The sequence below is a fragment of the Pleurodeles waltl genome, chromosome 5, assembly GCF_031143425.1.
Source record: "Pleurodeles waltl isolate 20211129_DDA chromosome 5, aPleWal1.hap1.20221129, whole genome shotgun sequence".
In the NCBI taxonomy this organism is placed as follows: Eukaryota; Metazoa; Chordata; class Amphibia; order Caudata; family Salamandridae; genus Pleurodeles; species Pleurodeles waltl.
In genome coordinates, this window is record NC_090444.1 from 764,430,814 (window position 1) to 764,451,441 (window position 20,628).

General features: G+C 41.9%; 1 protein-coding gene across 1 annotated transcript in view; it reads right to left on the reverse strand.

The window, feature by feature from the left end:
- RIN2 (Ras and Rab interactor 2) overlaps nucleotides 1-20,628 on the reverse strand; it is a 708,247-nt gene that overhangs the window by 184,117 nt on the left and 503,502 nt on the right. Inside the window, exon 7 of the mRNA XM_069234726.1 lies at nucleotides 8,490-8,590. Within this exon, the coding sequence (XP_069090827.1) occupies nucleotides 8,490-8,590 (101 nt within the window). The remainder of the gene's footprint in view (nucleotides 1-8,489; nucleotides 8,591-20,628) is intronic.

The window sequence follows — 20,628 nt, forward strand, 5'->3', positions numbered from 1 at the left end:
TCTCCCACAGAACAATTCCTGTGCTACTGTTCATGACATGGCACGGTTGATTTAGAATAACAGCACAACAAGATATGCTTGGAAAACCAAATTAAACACGCCATGACCTGCATCTTTACAATATACAGTTTCACAAGAAAATTGACCATGTCAATAAAGTATCAATAACTCGGCAAAATGGCAACAAAATATTAATGCCTGGGGTAACAGGCAGCATTAAGTGGGCAAGGGCAGTGCTTAATTTGTTAACTTGTTGTATCCTGTGCTGAGCACCGTCACTTATTTTTGAGGGCGGGGGCTTATTCTTCTGCCTCCAGCATTTGCTGTAAGCAAAAGGCACATATGGGAAAGGCGGAGGAAGGAAAAAATAGAAAAAGTGTCACAAAGGGAGAAAACAGAAAGCTGCTAGAGGGAGCTGAAGGGGCAGGGAGTGGCTTTATATAGATTGAAGAGGCCCAAGATGACTTCAGGATTACGCTGCCTCAGTATTCCGTGTTCCCACATTTAATTACAGAAGCCGCATATTTAAAAGGGCTTTGTGCACCAGCACGTTTTTATTTACAAATTAAGCACTGGGCAAGGGTCTGGGTGTCCGCCCACTTGCCTTCTCGATCTGTCAGTACATTGGAACATTGGTCAGTCCCAGCGACAGTCCCACCATCAGCTGGAGCGGCAATGCCTGTGAGTGGATTGGTGGAGCACCTTTCTAACAGCTATCAAGCACGGTGGATTATTGGAAGTGGTCAGTTGACAGCTGTGGCTAAGACCACTTTTGTCATTTGTGATGATGGAAAGCAGCAAGTCTGGGCAGTTTTCGTGCTTGGGAGTGAAACACCTGCCACCCAGTTAGGCAGTGATAGAAATGGGGACAGAAGCAGTGCTGGTGCCTCTAATTCCAATACTACAGGGAACGTTAGGCAATTGGAGATGGAGGCTTGGGAGGGACATCCACAGGTCACTCTACACAATCGGAGTGCTAGTGACTCCCTACATTGGGTCCCGGACACCTCAGCCTGTCCTTTGTCAAAGCAGGATAAGCTTTTATTGATGAAGAGAACTGTTTGTGGGATATTACAATTGGTGTTACTGAATAATGACACAATGAAAAATCAGACAACCCTGCTAAAGACAATACCATCTGAATTGAAAGATATAAATTCCGGTATGCAGCACCCTCCAGAAATCTCGATGTCAATAGGAAGGAGAGCGCCTCAGAATTTGTGTCACATAAACCTATGTTGATTAAAAAACAGAGAAGACTGTATTTTCATTAGGAAAGAAGAAACACTGGCCTTTAGATGTCCAATTTCCCAAAAAATTATAGGGAGTTTGAAGAGGAAAGGTAGTCCACATCAGAGTAAGGGGAAGTACATAAACAAAATTTGCATCCAAAGTGGCAAGTCTAATGTTTATGACACTATACAGAAAGAAAGGTGTCAATGAAGGTAAAGTAAGACAGCAGGGGGAAGGGAAACAGAAATTGGAGGTAAAGTCGAGCATAAGCAGGTCGTGAAAAACATAGATAAACGATGTAGCAAAGTGGCAAGGCAAATGTGACAAAATACAAAAAGTCTTAAAGAATACTAAACTAACAATCCCCCAGCATCAGAGTACAGAAGGCTTGAGAAGTTGGTGAAACCAGGACTCCCTGCAGTAGAGGAGGAATGGAATTTGTTGATTGTATATGGATGTGCTTAGAAAAGGGGAAAATAGAAGATCCCTGCTAGGATTATTCCAGAAATTCAAAACCCTAGCATCAAACTGGTCAGATGATATAGACAGAGTAGGATTTTGTAATAACAAATGCTGGGACGGGAATAACCAAGATGGTATGCCGTTCCCAACTAGGATAAAATCTGATAATTAATGAAGAAAGGAAACTTAATGGAAGGAGGTTTAGAATGATCCCTAATAATGAAATAGTAAAGCCCCAGCATGTAACATTATTTCAGTATCATGCATAATTATCCACAGAACAAATGAGAAATGTATGGCATGAGGAAAAAGGATCAAGACTGACACAACGAAGGGAAGATGAAAAGGAAAGGTTGCAAATTAGAATATATAATAGTATGAAGGAGCTAAACGAACAACAAAGACAGTTAGAAGATCATTATGAGAATTATGGGCAAGACAAATTTGAGAGGAGTTGATTGAGTGATACCGACTTGGGGATTGCCACTTCCCCGAAATGCCTATGAGTAGTAAGTTGGTGTTTTCATGGTCTGAATAGGATAGGAAGCTCAGGTACCTTAGACAGAGTATTAGAAGAGAATGTGGTGATCTCTATCCCAGAATATTGGCTGTGTGGGAAGAAGATAAACTTTGGGTGGATTCTACAAACAAAAACACCCATGCTACAAAAATATGTACCTTGGGGTCCTTTGAGGTGGGGTAGGGGGAGGATAACTCTAGCCTCAGGAAGGATAGCAAGACATATAAAACTGCTCTCCTCAAAATGAGATTTGCTACAAATGTAGAAAATGAACTGTTTAATCGTGGTGTAGTGCAGGTGCATTTCGCAGGAAGTATGTTTAATGAAAATCAATTGATATGTTTTTAGAGGATGTGCAGGGATCTATCTATGTAAATTCAAAGGGATTGATGTTTATAATGGGTGATTTAAATGCCAGAATTCACCCAAATAATGATCTGCATTTATGTAATGAGCTACTTAGTGCACACAATACACCAAAGGCAATGTTTTCAGTTAGTAGTTTTTGGAGATTGAGATTAATCTGCCTAAATGGTCACTTTCCACGAGATCTTGGAGCTAACCATTGTCTTTGTAGTTTACTCAGGGAATGGGATAAGGTTGTAGTCACTGATATTACATTACTAAGAAGGCTAAAAACTAGATTTGAGGAAAAAAGCTGGAAATGCTGGCAAAGTTTCCACTAGAATATAAAGGTGATTTACAAAAGCTAATTAACTCTGAGGTAATTAATTGGCACTCTGAGATAATGAGAGAAGACATTAACTGTATAAGAGTGGAACACAATAAGATCAGTAAGGTAAATACTAATGAATGAAAAGTATGTGTTAACCAGAAGAGGTGGTTCAACTCAGAATGCTAGGAATGAAAGAGTGGGCTAATGAATCTTCAGCGTTCCTGGCGGAGAGACCAGGAGGTGCCTACTGAGGGGAGAGTGCATAGACAATGTCAGGAATATGAAAACAACATTTAGAAAACATATTTCTTTCAATGCAATCTAAAAAAATGCTGGAAGCAATCTCCTCAAAAGATACAAGGACATTCTGGAAATTGGTACTCTCAGGAAAAGGAAATAAACGACCATCTACAGACAGTATTGTCCCAGATGTTGCCAGGTTAAAACACCGTAAAGACACTTATGTTAAGAGTTAATTAGTACTTTCTCCAGCTTTTAATAAGTATGACTGTTAAAACCAGGAAGGAAAATATAAAGACTCTCTCCCTGTCCAGAGGAGCAGGAGAATCTTCCTGGTATAATGCTAAAAATAAACATGCATTTGTGGAGTGAAATTTTCTATAGGTTATACAGAGAGATAACCCTCAAGGGATCAATGCTAGAAAGTTAGAAAGGGCCAATTATTTAACCTATATATAAAAGGGTCCTGTATCAGACCCAAGGACTGGTAGACTAATTACTTTAATGGATGTGGGGGTAAAAATCTATGGTAAATTTATTTTCATGAGATTGAAGGAATGGGTTGATGAGAAATCACTGATCCCTATTGAGCAGGATGAATTTAAAGAAGACCACTTAACACTGGACCATTGTTTAAGCTTATGGTAAACTGCTAGGAAGGCAACAGATTATAAAGGAAACCTACACTGTTCCTTATAGGCTTCCAGGCAGCTTTTAATCGTGTTAAACAAGAGATAATATAGGATAATCTAGACAAGTTTAGGATTTCAAGGGGCCTATTAAGCGCACTGAAAGAACTCCACTAGGGTAACAGGGCGCAAGTAGAATTAGACAAGGATGGCTCATGCTCGGAAAAGATTGAGGTAAGAAATGGTTTATGACAGGGATGTGTACTGACGCTGAGATTATTTTCACTTTATTGAACAGATTTACCCAACCCCCCATCTGGGTCTGCTTCCTTCTCGCGTAAGATGAGCACCAAGCATGTGTCTTGTCTGCTCTATGCTAATGATTAAGTTATTATGAATATGACATGAATCCGCCTCCAGCCTAAATCCGACACCTCTCTAAGGTATAGCACAGATTCGAAAAAGCTGGTTAATATGGAATAAACAAAAGTAGTGGTATTTAGACAAGACAAAAGAGTTTAAATCGTTTCTGGGTAAGACAATGATTGATTAGGTGCATACGTTTTTATATTTGGGTATGCATTTCACATGTGACCAAAGATGAAAAATACACTGCAAAATGACCACAGCAAATGCCCTGTGAACAATAATGGCGATATGTAAATTTAGGAGACGTCTAGGGGACCCGAGTTAGGACCTGTTTTAACTGCATTTGAAAATATGGTCCAGATAAAGTGATTATATGGTATAGAAATCCTAATTTTGAGTGTAATGCGGAACTGGAAGTATCTGAAAAGGGTGCTGAACGTGCCTAAATCGGCTATTGTTCAGGTGTTAAGTCTGGAGACGGGGCTGACATCTTGTTGCGGTCTCTTCAAGAGAGTCATCGGAGATTCTGGAATAGATTATTAAAATCTGGTGATGACAACATATCCTCATCTCACAGAAATGACATTTTGAGAACTGAGCGAAAATGGGCCCTAACGGAGTGATTATCAACATTAAAGGAGCATTACTCCGAAAGCTTTCGTATTTTTGCAGATCCAGTTAACCTCTGAAAAAAACAAAATACTTAAGAATGGAAGTTATCTCTAAAGAAAAGTACTTCAGATATGTTCTTAGGAATACCTCTATCACTCTGTGGAATTCTTGTCAAAATTGTACTGTATTCTCCTATATGCTCAGAAGTACCAACATTTGCACTTCACATGTAGTTCTTCAATGTCGTTTGTGTAATAGGTGGCTTTTGTTGCCAATTGTGGAAAACAAGGATTCATTTTGAATGTGTGCAAGAATTTTTAATTTGATTTTAAATGTTTGCTCTTTTAAAGTTTTATGTTTAATGGACTATGGTCTAAATAAAAATATTTTATGAACCGAACTGGAATCTGTTAGCGCATCAAATCCATCATGAGAGTTGAAATGGAAAATATATATCACATTATTATATTCAGGGCAAATTAAGAGGCATTTTGAGGTGCTTATTATTTAATCAGATTGCCATTTTAATACCAGTAGTTATTGATACAAATAGGATTTCACAGATATTTCACAAGAAATTGAACTACACATCCATCAACTCCTATTCCAAATGCATCATTGATGCTGTCTTGGTGCAGTGATTTCATTTCGGTAACATGCCCTTTGTGTCCCCAAAGTAAATTAGTGTAGAAAATATACAACGTTGCATTTAGCAGAAACAAAGCCTATACTGATACTCTTCTAGTAATAAAATGTGTTTTTCTTTTATTCAGAACATGCCAAATAACTTTTAAAGCTGTATTCTGCAGCTCAATTTCACGTGCAAGCAACTCTTTTCCGAATAAAACCACACTGCATAGCAATAGCATACATTACACACATACGTATGTATATTATGTATTATGCATACATATCACTAGAAACCTTTTTCAGGTGCAAAGCATCAGCCCTTAAAAAGTGCAGCAACATGTTTGGGATACTCGACTTAAAAAATAGCATCGTACCTGTTTCACTAAGCCATGATTTCAAAATTTAGAAATCATGCTTGTTTCCCTGAACTGGAGCAGATTTCCAGCTTCAGTGAGATTCACAAACAATCACAGGAAGCGTCTCGGAAATTCATAACAGTCGTAGCCAATATTTACTCATGGGGATTTTCACAGGGTGGAAAATTCATGTCAGATGAAAATATGTATACCCGGCTTTTTTCTATTTTTTTTCTCTGCAAGGAACATGTTTTCCTTGTGAAGAAAACTGGTAACCTCCTCACATGCGCACACACAGACATCAAATTTAGGGCGGTCCCCTATACTCCCTAGAAACTAGGGGGCTCATTTAGATGCCCGTTGCACCACTGTAGCGTCATTTTTTCTGACGATACGGCAGGGCAGAACAGTCCCCCACCCTGCGCTGTATTTACAAACTGGCACAATGGGAACATTGCTTTAGTTTATAAACCCTTGCGCCACATTATGCCTGCGGCAGGTATAATGTATGCATGGGAGGCGTTACTCCGCAAGGATGCCCTTAGGAATGGTGCAGGGAAATCTCCAAGATTTCACTGCATCATTCTAGCATAATTTTTTAACACCTGCTCACGGCAGGCATTAAAGTGGCTTTATTCTACGGGCCTCCCCGCGCTTTGCTGGACTAGCGTCAACATTTTTTACGAATGTCCAGCAAAACGCTACAACTGCGACGGAAATTCTGATGCAGCTGTGCTAACGAGCACCATGGTGCGCTGTATTTTAAATACAGCTTTACCATGGTGCCATTAGGGGAGTGCATGCCGGCGCAAGCAAACTGGCGCATCGTGAGGGATGCGCCAGTTTGTAGTAAATGAGGCCCAAAGTTTCCCCAACCACTTTGGCAGCTACTTTCTAACACTTCCAGGGTGATACTGGCCATTCACAATTTGCTGAGTACCCATACATTTAAGAACTTCCTTGTATTTTGCATGGAATCCCCTGCAACACTTCCGCTTTACCAATCCAAACCTACTAAAATGGAAAATTCACAAATTTTAGAACCGCAAAGTGCACTTACGATTTTACACTATCTTGCACTATTTACAATTTATTTTACACATGAAATTTAGATTCACAAATGCCTTTTTATGCACCTAATCTTCACATGGGCGCACATAAACTTTGTAAATCAGACCCATTGGGTTCACTTAAAAGTTCTGTTTTGCAGAAATGTATTTACATATCTTTCAAGATGGCATTATTCTCCAATAATCGCTTTACGTTTTCACAATTCAATAAAGAGCAAGGGGGAAATCATTTTAATTAAATTACCTTCCAAACCACTAAACAATTAATCAAAATAAGAATGATACATGCTCACTCAGCTTAAAACTTATCTTTATCTTTATATTTGAATTCCACAAAAAAGCCCTTAAGTGACATAGAAATAATAATGTTCCTCACGAGTACTTTCCGATATTGTATCTGCTGCCTGAGTCCCGCACAATACTTACTGCATTCTTATCAAAGAAATAAAACTGTAGTGCAGTCATCCATATATTAATCGTGTGCACACAGTCAACATGCTTCCAACCATCACTGCCCAACACTGGGCATGGTGTTGAAATGTACAACCAACATGTCCCAGGTAATATTTAGCAACAGAATTACAATCAAGTGCGAGATCACCTAACGCTTGGAATGGGGTTTGCTTCTTTGTAAGACAGTTCACCTGAGGATAAAATAAAGCAGCCCCGTTTCTTTCACACGTAGGCCCCTGGTTCGTCAATGAACTGCTCTGCGAGTGGCCATACATAAACCTGCATATCCTCTCCTGGTCCAACAATGCATGTGCTTGCCGTTGGTGGACACTGGAATTGACTGTCTGCGATCGATGCTTCTTTTTCATCTTAGAATTTGACCCAGATCAGGATACGAAAGACAGATAGTGGATAAAGGAAGTTGAGAAAATAGGAAAATATTGACAAAAGAAGAAAGCAGGGATGAACAGGGAGATCAGGAGTGAAATAATGGGAGGGAGTATAGGGTGGCTGAAGAAAGATATAAACAACGCGAGTCAGCCATGACATTTGGCAACCTGCGTGTTCAGCAGCACTGGTTGGGGGGCTCCTACGAAAAACCTGGGCCCCTGAAAGTATTATTTATTTACGTGTTTAATTAATTAATTCAGTTGTTCATTTATTTCATGAAGTACGCCTTGCCCATTTTAATCGCTTTCCTTCTGAATGTTGTCTTGCCCACTCGATAACTCTAAGCTTTACTGTGGATTCTACAGTTCAACTGCAGGTCATTTTAGTCACAAAGTACCTCTGCTATCTGACTAACTTCTTCTAAGACCCTGCACTATTAAAAATAGTATCTGTTCTACCTTTCGGTGACTCAGAGAGTTATTGTGTTAAGCAATGTTGTGACTGACCACTACAGTTAAGCTAATGGAAACGAGAAGCCGCCACTGAGAATCGGAACACGGGTTCTCCCTTTCAGTTTTCAAAGAGACAACTCTCTTAGGATTTGTGCCAACCAAGGAGTCTGTGGCTCGGAAAGGTAAGGAATGCGGAAAACAAACAGCGATCCAACGGCTGCGCTTGTCAGCAGACACGCCCACAACCTGCAAGGGAACTCACCTTTCGTGACTGAGCTCAGCCTGCGTGCTCTGATCCGCGGGGCTCAGTTAAGAATCACTTCCTTAATGGTCAGCAAAAACACCGCCGCAGCTTTACCGAAGGTGGAAAACAACACATTCCGGGGACTGGCCTTACCTCTGGTTCCCCGAGGAGACAGGTGTGCGTTCAGGGGGGCAGTCCGCCTGCACCATCTCTTGCCGAAACTCTCCGATCTCCGAAGCGATTGTGTCCACGAGCTGGGGCAAAGAGAGACACAGGGTGACGTTAGCGAGCACCGGACGAGAGGCGGGGACATTAGTCACTCCACTTCGGAGCGAGACATTGGCAATCTTTTATCATCCTGACTCCTAGACTTCCTCTGGGTGGTACTGGAGTGCGGCGGAAGGGCGGGCGCAGGGCGTCAGTGCGCAGTGCGAAGCTAAATTAGATAAAAGGCTAACTATACAGATAAAGGGCTAACCGCCACAAATACAAGTGTGCGTGGGGCCTACACATTAGCGCATACTCTGTTAAAAAAACCGACACAAACAATCACAAACATACCAATACTAATGAACATTCTATTGTTATTGTTAATATAATATGGACATCATAATCACTATTATCATTACTGTATTATTATTAGTAGTAATAGTATTTAATTATTACTAATAATACTAACATTAATAATAATAATAAAAACAGCACCTTTAGGCAATATAATTAGTAATGACATTCAGCTTTGTTGGAAAACAAACACTGGCACATGTTGGGCTGCGGTGTACAATTTGTAACTTACCAAATTTGCTAATGTCTTACATACATCAGTACATGACGTTCATCATATTGTGAAAGCAGAAAGACACTGTAAAAAAGCCCACATAACCCTCATGGGCCAATTGATGTCATTATATCTACCCCAGGAGAAAGATAAGGCTAACTTACCAATACTGGCCTTGAAACTTCTTACCAGGGCAACAGAGCGAATCTGCAGCTGCTGCCTTAATGAGCCACAATGGCACATGGCACCACAAATTACTTTTACGAAAGTGAGAATATCACATTTAATCATGTTGACCTTTTATTGTTGGACTTTCACTTTGTGCCTATAGCATTTTCTGTATAGTTATGTAATTGCCACAGTTGCCATATGATCAATTATCAAAATGTTTCCTGCTCAAATGGATCAAATGGTACTTGAACAAAGTGCCCAACATGGATCGTACAGGGGCAGACCCATTGCACAGATTAACTGGTCACATTTTTAATTGTAAAATTGTGTATTCAGTTGTTAAATTAGTGCAAATGAGGCGAAAACTCTGCCCAGGCAATGTTGATGCATCTTAACATGGCGAAAACTGAAGTAATATTTCCACAAAATGTACCACATTAAACGATATAATTTCCCCTTTCTTGCAATACAATTTAGTGAACCCTGACTCATAATTCAGTCATGCATTGCTGCATGATCCTAGTGACCCTTTTGTTACCTTAGCATTACCATTATTGCTCCTAAAATCAATCAAGGTAAGTAAAGATAAAAGGACAGATTTAGGGATGGACTAAAGGTGAAGGTAAGGGGTCGCGGTGGGTTATGGTGAAAGTAAAATGTAGGTATTACAATAGGTTTATGTTTAGAATTAAGGAAGGAGTAACTACAACAGTAAAAACTGATTTAACTTCAGGTAAAGGAACGTTTTAGCTTTAGTGTCAGGGTAAGGGTTAGCTTTAGAGGTAGAGTTAGAGTAATAATAAGGTTAAGAGTTGGCATAGGGGTAAGGGCAAAGGCAGGGCCGGCTTTAGAACTGGTGGCGCCCTGTGCAACAGTTTATTGTGGCGCCCCCAACCCCATGACCTCCTCCTCGTTTTCACTCACTACCACCCGGCAATTGTGGCCCTCATCTCTCTATTGCTCCCCTTTTACATACATTCATGTGTTTTAAAGCACTTGTAAAGACTGGCTTTACTAATCCACTTAGCTAGCCACATAAAATATAGGGGCATATTTAAGAGACCCTAGCGCCATTCTAAAGCCACATTAGCATCATTTTGTTACGCTAATGTGGCGTTATAAGGCCAAAAGCGCTGTGCCATATTTACAAAGTGGTGCAATGCATGCATTGCGCCACTTTGTATCCCTTTGCACTACTTAATGCTTGTGCCAGGCATAATGTATGCAAAGGTGGCATTCCCCCATTGGGGGGGGGGGGCTAAAAAATGGCACAAAGAAATCTGACAGATTTCTTTGCGTCATTTTTTTCTGACACTTATACCTGCTCAGAGCGGGCGGTAAAAGGAGGCATCTGTTGATTACAATGGGCCTCTGGATGCTTTGCAGGATTAGCGTCAACATTTTTTATGCTAATCCTGCAAAGCGCCGGACTAGCGTAAAAAAGTCTGACACTAGTCCCCTAACTACTCCCATGCTGCGCCATATTTTAAATACAGCGCACACATGGTTGCTTTAGGGGAGCGCAAAGGGGTGCAAGAAAAGTGGCAGAGCACTGTATGCAGCACCACTTTTTTCAAATATGCCCCATTGAGCAGTGCTTAATTTGTAAATATAAGGGTGCAGGTGCCCAAAGCCCTCCTCTTAAAGACGCGGCTGCTACAATTAAATGTGTGAACACGTAATACAGAGGCAGCATAATCCTGAAGCCATCTCGGCCTCTTCAATCCACTTACAGGCACACCCTGCCTCTTCAGCTCACTCTTGAGGATTTCTGCTTTTTCTCCATTGTGACGCTTTTTCATTTTTCTCTTCCTTCGTCTTTCTTATATGTCTCTTTTTCTCGCAGTAAATGCTTGAGGCTGAAAAATAAGCGCAGGCCCTCAAAAATAAGTGCCGGTGCTCTACACCAGAAACAACAAGAACAAATTAAGCACTGCCATAGGGGCATATTTAAGACCTCCAAGTGCCGTTTTAACGCCACATTATTGTCATTGTTTTACACTAATATGGCATTAGAAGTTCAAAAACGCTGTGCCATATTTACAAAGAGGCCCAATGCATGCATTGCACCACTTTGTAACCCTATATTATGCCTGTTAGGGTGGGCCAAAATAATGACTCAAAGAAAGCTGTCAGATTTTTTTGCGTAATTTTTTTCCAGCACTTTTAACGCCTGCTTAGAGCAAGCATTAAAATGAGGCTTCCACTGGTTACAATAGGCCTCTCAGTGCTTTGCAAGATTAGCATCAACATTTTTGCCACTAATCCTGCAAAATGGCGGACTAACGTAAACAATTCTGATGCTAGTCCCCTAACTACCACCATGGTGCACCATATTTTAAAAACGATGCACACATGGTGGCGTTAGGGGCGCTAAAGGGTTCAAGAAAAGTGGCGCTGCACTGTATGCAGCGCCACATTTCTTAAATATGCCCCATAGTTCTGTTTTTTGTGGCAGGCATATTAACCCTCTATGCTACTTTATGTTGAGTCAAAGCTGCCACTAGGCAAAACTCCTATCTCTCTCTCTAGCAGGAACATTAATCACAAGAGGTATCTTGACATGTTAATTGTTTCTGGAAGGCTAAATGCACTAGGCACTTTTCAGCAGGTGCTTTTAAATCGCAAGTTTCGTAAGCAATTGCTAAACACAGCGCCCCCCCCCCGAGGTCAGCGCCCGATGCGGTCGCACTGCCCAAAAGCCGGCCCTGGGTAAAGGGTAAGGGTAAAGGAGAAGATTGCAGCTGGTGTTATGGCAAGGGGAAGTGAATTTATGGAATGGCTTTTGGGTTACTTTAGATTGATTGGAAACTTTTAGGTTAAGGGTATAAGTGCATGGTAAGGATGTTGAGGAAAATTATATTTTTAGTGTAATTTATATGCTGCAAAGCTAATGACAAATTAGGCAAAATCGACGAAATAGTGGTTAGAGAGCTAACTGCTTACCACACCTCCTACTGCATTACTCACAACAGCAAGCAATGTGGCTTCAACAGAAGTCCCCACACTCTTGCATATGAGCAAATGTACAGTGAACAGCAAGATGCGCTCCATTCCATGCACTTTGTTCAGTTCTCATTTGTTTGCAATTCCTATTTTGTTTAGTTTTTGCTTACCTTTCATTATTATTTTTAAGCATCACTATAAACAAAGGGCTTGATAGTCTTGATAACCTATTTTACTTCTTGGTGAAACAACACAGCACTGGATTCACAATAAAAGTAGTGCCTTTACTATCCACATATAAGCACCTGTGATTTTTGTAAGCGTAGGCAGTTTTATTTGGTTGTCATTGGTAGCGACTGAGGTCTGAGAAATTATCAAAATGGCATGAAGAAGAGTATTTCTAGCAGTGGGGTTTGTATAGAGATCAACCTGAATAAACCCATTCTGGCCAATGATACATATGTCGATGAAATTCAACTCACTCTACTTTTTTTGGCTGTGAACTTCAAATTGAAAACACACAAATTTAGCCAAAGAAGTAATTCTTTCAGCCGTTCCTCTTACCCTTATCCAATGAAAAAGATTGTGTTGATGTACCTCGGCCAACATCTAATATTTTTTGCATAAGGGGCAGCTTTGTTGTATATACACCTTTCTTCAGACTCCCCATGGAGATGTTCTTGACACTTTGAGCAGAAGATGCTTCTGTGCCCGTCAATACCCATCAAACTCAAAAAAGTTGTTTGTGAGTACTAGTTCCAAATATGCTACTTCAAAGTAATTTGGTCTCTCTCCTGCAGCAATTTTAACCTTGAGCAACTGTGTTCGTCCTCCAAAGATTCTATGTATAAAGAGTTTTTAAAATATTTTATGCAAAACCCTGTGCACATCGGATTGAGACATATTAGATGCAAACATTACTGAGGAGGAACTGCTTGGAGTGACGAGGGAGCTTCACTCTGGCCATGGGCCCCAATTGTATACCAATCAAATTCTACAAAGTAATAAGGTGTAAGTTAGCCCCCCCACTTATTGAATATGTATAAGAAAAGTAGACAGAGGGGTGCCCTGCTCCAGGATCAAAGACTGTCCCCCCATTGGCCTCTTATAGGCTAATATCTCTCCTTAATGTGGAAATCAAAATATTGACTAAACTGTTGGCCTTGTGCCTGTTTCAAGTGAACCAATTTCTGATCCAATCGGATCAGTCAGGATTTATGCCCCACCATAGTGCTAGTTTAAATCTTCGATACCTCCATGGAGTGCTGGGGCAATTAGCCAACCTGAGAGAACACGCGCTGGTGCTATCTGTGGTGCCAAGATGGCATTTGATGCAATGGAATGGGGTTACATTTAAAATGGGTTCAGCTTCTCTACAAGAGCCCAACAGTGAACGGTGAGCGCTTCTGCATATTTAAACTTCAAAGAGATACCAGACATGGCTGCCCACTATCATTATAGACAGAGCACGTTATGCTGTATGTGACCGACCAGACGATGATCCTAGCTCAGCTGATGCAGATCATTACAACTTTTGGGACCTACTCAGGATATACTATAAACTAGCATAAATCACTACTCTACCCACTAAAAGGTCAGGTGAGGCAGCTGCCACTGGATTGCACAGAGGCGGTGTCGGCTATGGGTTTCCCTTGCTGATCTTTTTATCAAGGAAAATTTTGACCATGTGTTAGAGAGGTTGAGGCAAGATGTGTGACACTGCAGGTCACTACTAATCTTGCTGCTGTGGAGGGCGGCATTGTTTAAAATTATGTCTCTGCCCCACTTCCTATACACACTAAAAAACACTTCCTACGAGATCCCCTCCACATACTTCAAGGGAATCGAAGGAAGGATAGAGTCACTACTGTAGGATGGCGGTCCGGTATGAAGAGTACTATCCAAGTTAACTAAGGGTTGGTGTGAGTGGGGTATTGCGGTGCCCGACATTCAGAGGTACTACTGGGCAGCACAGCTGAGTAAGGTTAATAACTGTGCCTTCCTCCCACAGACAGAACCAGCATTCTGCATGCATAAGGTGGTGCTGGGACCTCCGGGTTAATTACGAGCCTTACATGGAGCGACTAGACACAGAATTTAGCCTTACCCCACGCAGATAGTGGTGAAACTCTGGACGAAGGCCACGGCATTCCAGGGGTGTGTGAACAGGCCTATGGGGGAGACACCTGAGTGGGAGGCGAAGGGGCTGGAGATGATGAGGGGCCAACCGGCCTTGGACAGATGGCACCTATAGGGATCTCCAAGGTGGGAGACATATGGATGAAGTGTAAAGTCTTCCCTTGGCCTGACCTGCAGCGAGAATACCGACTAGCATCCACGGAAGTCTTCTGCTGTCTGCAACTCAGGCACACATTCAGAATGATACTCCGAAAAGGAACAGTCCTCCCAGAGTCCTAGCCCTTATAGGACAGGCTACTTGATAAATATATGCCCTGAAAGGCCATCTCCTGACATATAAGAATCTACTTAATCACTCTCCTGATGTCTCGCTGCCCCTGACGGAAAAATGGGAGAGGGAGATGGGTGACTTAGATTAATAAAAGTGGGAAAAGGCTCTGGCTGCGCCCAAGGTGATGGCCATACTCTTTGGGTTCAGATTACTCAAGATCAGTATTCTCCACTGCTCCTATTATGCCTGTACAACAATGGTGAGGATGGAATGGGAGGAAGAAGCACTATGAGTGCATGACTGCAGGCAGTAGCTCTTTTCATATGCTTTGGGAGTGCTCGGAATCCAAACATATTGGGCAGCAGTCAGAGACTGCCTGAGGATTGTGGAAGGTGACAGCATTAGTATATCCAGTGAACGATGTATTCTCAACATCTGGGGCGATGCTGAAGTCCAAGGGCATGGTGGATAAGGATGAGGGTGGAATTGGCTGTGGTCAAAAGAAATATTGCAAAAGCATGGAGAGTCGAAATGACCCCTGATATGTTTGCTTGGCAGAGGAACATGAATTGGTGTATGATTTCGGAACAGGTGGTCTACGAGGGCAGGGGTTGTCCCCAAAAATGGGAGAATATCTGGAAAGAATATAACACTTACAGAGGCCACATATGCACTGATTTTAAGAGAGGTGCTATTGAAGAGACAGGCCCATTCCAAGGAACAGGGAAAGCACACAATGGTGGTCATTATGACCCTGGCGGTATTAAAACCGCAGGGCCAAAACGACGGGAGCACCGCCAACAGGCTGGCGGTGCCTCCCGGCATATTTTGACCGCGGCGGTAGCGCTGCGGTCGCACCGCCGGGACCGGCGGTTTTCCGCCACAATGGCCCCGGCGGATGTAATCTGCCAGGGCAGCGCTGCTTGCAGCGCGCCCAGGGGATTACGAGTCCCCGACCGCCAGCCTTTTTCTGGCGGTCTGAACTGCCAGGAAAAGGCTGGCGGTACGGGGAGTCATGGGGCCCCTGGGGGCCCCTGCACTGCCCATGCCACTGGCATGGGCAGTGCAGGGGCCCCCTGACAGGGCCCCATGCGCCTTTTCACTGTCTGCTGGGCAGACAGTGAAAAGCGCGACGGGTGGAACTGCACCCGTCGCACGACCGAAACACCGCCGGTCCATTTGGAGCTGGCTCCTATGTTGCGGCCGTGATCCCCGCTGGGCCGGCGGGCGGAAACCAGGTTTCCGCCCGCCGGCCCAGCGGGGATCTCCAAATGGCCGCGGCGGGGGTGCGGCCCCATTGGTGGCCGCATGGCGGTCAGATCTTGGCGGGCGACGACCCCCTATGTCTGAAGGGATGTGGAAGGGGCAGGGAGGGGAGGGAGGGAACGGTTCAAAAGCAAATTGAAATGTATAATGATATTAATGTGTCAGACTGTATTTGAGGTTATACTGTCAATAAGAAGGCCAGGAAAAAAACGTAGAATGCGATCAGCTCAAAGGTTTTACTTCTCTGACTGGGGACAAACGATAAACATTTGGAAAGTACATTGTTACACATCTTATTTAGCTCAACAGAGGAAAGATTAAAAATTGGAATTCTATTCTATGAGGTTGCTATACCTCCAAGTGTCTATCTACTGTATTCTACCAAATACTCTTTACCTAAGCTCGTCAGGGCTGGTGTGTGCGTCTCCTGAGATAGTGCTGTTTTTGTTGTGATCATGGTTTCTCCCTCAATCTTTATTATTATACCTGCCTCTCCACCTCCCTCCTCATAGGAGAGCTTAAAAAAGGAGAGGATTTAATGTATGACTCAATAAATGCATGCTGATTTGATTTGCCATCTCCGCCTGAGTCAGATGAAAAGGTATCCGAAAAGGACACCACCTTCCCTTGTCTTCGCTCTCCATTTTCACATGCATGCCCTTCCTGGTTGCTACCTTGATAAAAACTTTATACTAGGAGCGCATTCACCTTCTCTTGTGAATAGAATTTGGTTTCCTTGTTCAGTTTGTCTGTTTTATTCTGGGTAATATATTATTTAAATGTGTCTAATTCCTGGTTGATTTCCTTTAGTTTTTTCTTTGCTTTCTCAACCGTGTTTAGCCTTTTCAACCTCTCCTCTACTTCCTGTATTTTCTTATTCAGGATGATCACTACTGCCCATCGCTATCTCTACTATGAAGATCATTTAATCTCGATAGCAATGACTGGAAATCAAAGACCAGTTCTTCAAGACTCTAGGTTAGCAACATTTTTGCTTCCTAATATACAAATTTAATTGAACTCACAGAAGGCGATAACTGTAGAGACAGAATTAATATCCTCACTAATATTAAATACCATTGACTACTAGTCATATATGTGCCTCACAGAACATCAGGAAAAGAAGACATCCGAGACTCCATCATTTGTAATAAATAGACTTCTTGACAACACCATACTATGTCATTTCCCATAGAAGGGCCTTCCTGTTGCTTCACAATTCCTTCTACCTGTAAACTCTGCCCCTTCCACCATAAGCAAGGGAACAAGGCGGATAAACCTCCAGACCATTGTCCATATGTTTTCCCCAAATACCTACACATTTTCTAGGCAAATTTCTTCTTGCTTTTTTGCAGGTAGATATGTGTCTGGAAATAACATGACACACTTAAAAAATTGAATATTAGTTGAGGGAGAACCCATTTCAAAGAACAAGCACAATTCTTGTCAGGGTGAACCACAAAAAGTCACTAAATAAATCTGTGTTTAACCCTCTGGTAGCTTGGGACAAAGCATGCATGCTCAACTTAGAGGCAATGTGTAAAGCATTTATGCAGCACAAAAACTGTAAAAAAAAAAAGAGAAAACACAACACCAGTGATATGGATTTGTAGAGTTTAAGGTCCAAACTAACAGCAAAAGGCTAACTGCTTGTGTCTAGCTGTGCAAGACCGGGACAAAGTCACAAGTTCAGGCTGACCGTGATGGAGTGTGGGCTGAGTACAGGACCAGAGCCATCCTGTTGGAAGTTGTACCTTCTGACTTTGATGCAAGGGTTGTGCCGCATGAAGCTGTGTGCTCTATGTTGTCCTCCATCACTCTGCGTTTGAGCTGGTGAAGCTTTTCAGTCGGCAGCTGTGCGGCTCTGTGAGCTCTGTGTTGGACCTGGGGAAGCCTGCAGCATGGCTCTGTGGGGATCTGCATTGCTCGGTGTCACACTCTGATGAATCCAATGGAACGGCATGGCTCTGTGGTGCTCTGCGTCGGGGCCAATGAAAACTTAAGTTGCATAGAAAGAACATTCTGACTCCAGCCAAGTGTCCAGGACTTTTAGGACAGCACTCTTTGGTCAAGGCTCACTCCCAAATAGGCCAGCAAGGGGGACAAGGTCAGGTTCAGTTTAGTCAGGCCCACTGAGAAGCAGGAAAGGCCTCAGGGAGCTTATTGGGAATCTAGGGCCTACCACAGGGGTTGCTTGTTAGTATTGCAAAGGAAGGTTTAGGCTCTGCAAAACGTTTATTTTTCCAGATCAAAATTGCAGTGTGAAACTGCACACACAGGCTGCAAAGGCTGGCTTGTAGACGTGTTATATTGTTACTTTAGTGGGCAGCACAATCTGTGCTACAGCCCAATAGTAGCATTTAATTGACAGGTCCTGGCTCCCTATAGTATCATATACTAGGGACTTATAAGTATATTAAATTAAATGTGGCAATTAGGAGCATGTCATATTTGCCCGGCTTAGAGGGGACAGCACAAAGCCCTTTACCTCTTGTTAGCAGGATTTAGGTGCACATAGTACCACGGCCAACAAAAACAAGTTCAGTTAAAGAATGCAAAATTCTAGGAGAATATCATGCAAACATGTTTATTTCCAACCATGATTGTTTAGAAGTCACTTTATTATATGACCAACATTGGGTATGACCAATGTTATCATCAGTTCTTGGAGCCGTTGGCTCCCTTCTTTCTTTTTACGCCAGGTCTTAAAGAATTAGTTCAAAAGTGTTTCCTCCATGTGTTTTAAATACTTGTTTTCATCACCCAACCTGCCCAGTATTTTTTTTAGTGTTAGTTGTATATTACTTTCATAACTATTCTTTTATTTTCTGAGAATGCCAGAGATAGAAGATATGGGTTAGAAAAAGAAACATTTTATTGAGTGGATTTCATGAGTCTTCACCTTTTTGGGCAATGAAATTGACTTTGACCGTATACATGCAACCGCTTCTCTAAGAGCCAGACATCCTAGAGAGTTCACTTAGTTGCCTTCTTTTGACACTGTTTTCTCATTGGCAAAGAGTAGTTGTGTTTTTCACAAAATTGTCCCAGTATCTATTCAACAGATGCTTCCCCGTGCTAAAGGCATATTCAATAAGCGCACATCTCTGGTAGCACCACTAGGGTTGATTAAGGGATGGCTGGATCTTTCCAAAGCCTATATATTATTGATTGATTTGTGCAGTTTGTTGGTTGAACCCACCAAAATGGACCACCATGGGTGAATGCCTGAAAGTTTTTTCTTGCACTACCTTTCACGGATGTGCCAATGCATTAAAGACTGATTACCCACAATCCTCATTGGAGTGTAACTGTACAATCCAGGTTCTGGAGTGTCTTCCCTTGCTTTAATTCCACACACAGTTTTGTGTATTAATCCAACCTTTAATTGTGCCCCCTACTTTTGGTGTTGACATGTCCGAGAGTAGACAATTTCGTTTTTAGGTTTTCCCTTTCTCCTTTAATAGTGTGTTAAGTGTAACAAGTTGTTCCAGCAATTAGAACTGAGTCATCAGGAAGCATCAGGCGTGGTATTTCTCTTTTTGGTTTCTCTGCACAGCCTGTGTGGCCTATTTCAAGTGAGTTGCAGAAATCATTAAAATACACTTATAAAGCAGGAACAAGAGGCACACTTGTTTGACTATCCCTCTCTTTGATACGTCTCTGTTGAGCCAGCAGTGGGTTCCAAATCTTGAGTAGCAGTCTCTCTTAACAGATGTATTAATCTAAGAGTTGGTTCCAGTTATGTATTTCATTTTTTTCCAAAGTCTTATCCTCTCAAAAGTATCAAAAACGTGTTGGCTCAGAAGGGCCAAATGACTGTAACAATGCTTTTGATTCAAACTGCTCCATCAAATGTTGTGCGAACATCAGATGAACAGAAGACAGGAATTCCTGAAAGCGTTTATGGTTTTACCCTGCTTCAACCAATGTTGAATCTCTGTGTATATTTAGGCTGGCATAGCTTAAACCTGTTGGTACTGCGGGCAGAAGTGGTAGCCAATTAGCCATTTAGGCAATTGCTTCTCAGACGTATTTGTTAATGAAATTACTGTACTATTCCCTTAGTTATTTTATTTCATATCCGTCTCATTTTCCTTTATTGCTTTTGTGCAGAGATTTTTTTTCAATTTTTGCACTCATAATCGATCCACTCGGTTTTTCCAGTGAAGAGTACTGTGTACTTCACTGTCTTCATTAAAGGAAAAGTGCTCGCATTCAAGGGCACCCAGTCAGAGCAAGTCAAAAGAAACCACTGAGCAGGCGTTTTCATGGTGAAGTATTTCAGAGGGACCATGTACCAACTTCAGAGATATATTCAACCTACACCTCACGAATTCAAATGTTAGTTATGCAGTTCAGGCTTTTACTGTTTGTTCACTGTGTGTACATTTTACTTGTTTACGTGTACAATCAAAATAAATAAAATTTCACCTAAAAGAGTCAAAGCAAAAATTACAAAATATACAAAACTTTCTGAAAATGTGATTATTGCCCTTCAAGTAATCAAATCAGGGGCATTAAAAATGATGATTCCAAAAGCAGTAAAATCATGCAAAAACATACAGTAGTGTTCAATGGTGCACAACAATTGTAAGTAAATGACTTAGGCATAGCAGAACATGGGTAAATGATTCACTACTACACGCACTACACATAATGGCGGGCACCTTGCCAAAAACAAACCATGATCGATGTAACTCTGGAAAATCTAGTCATCT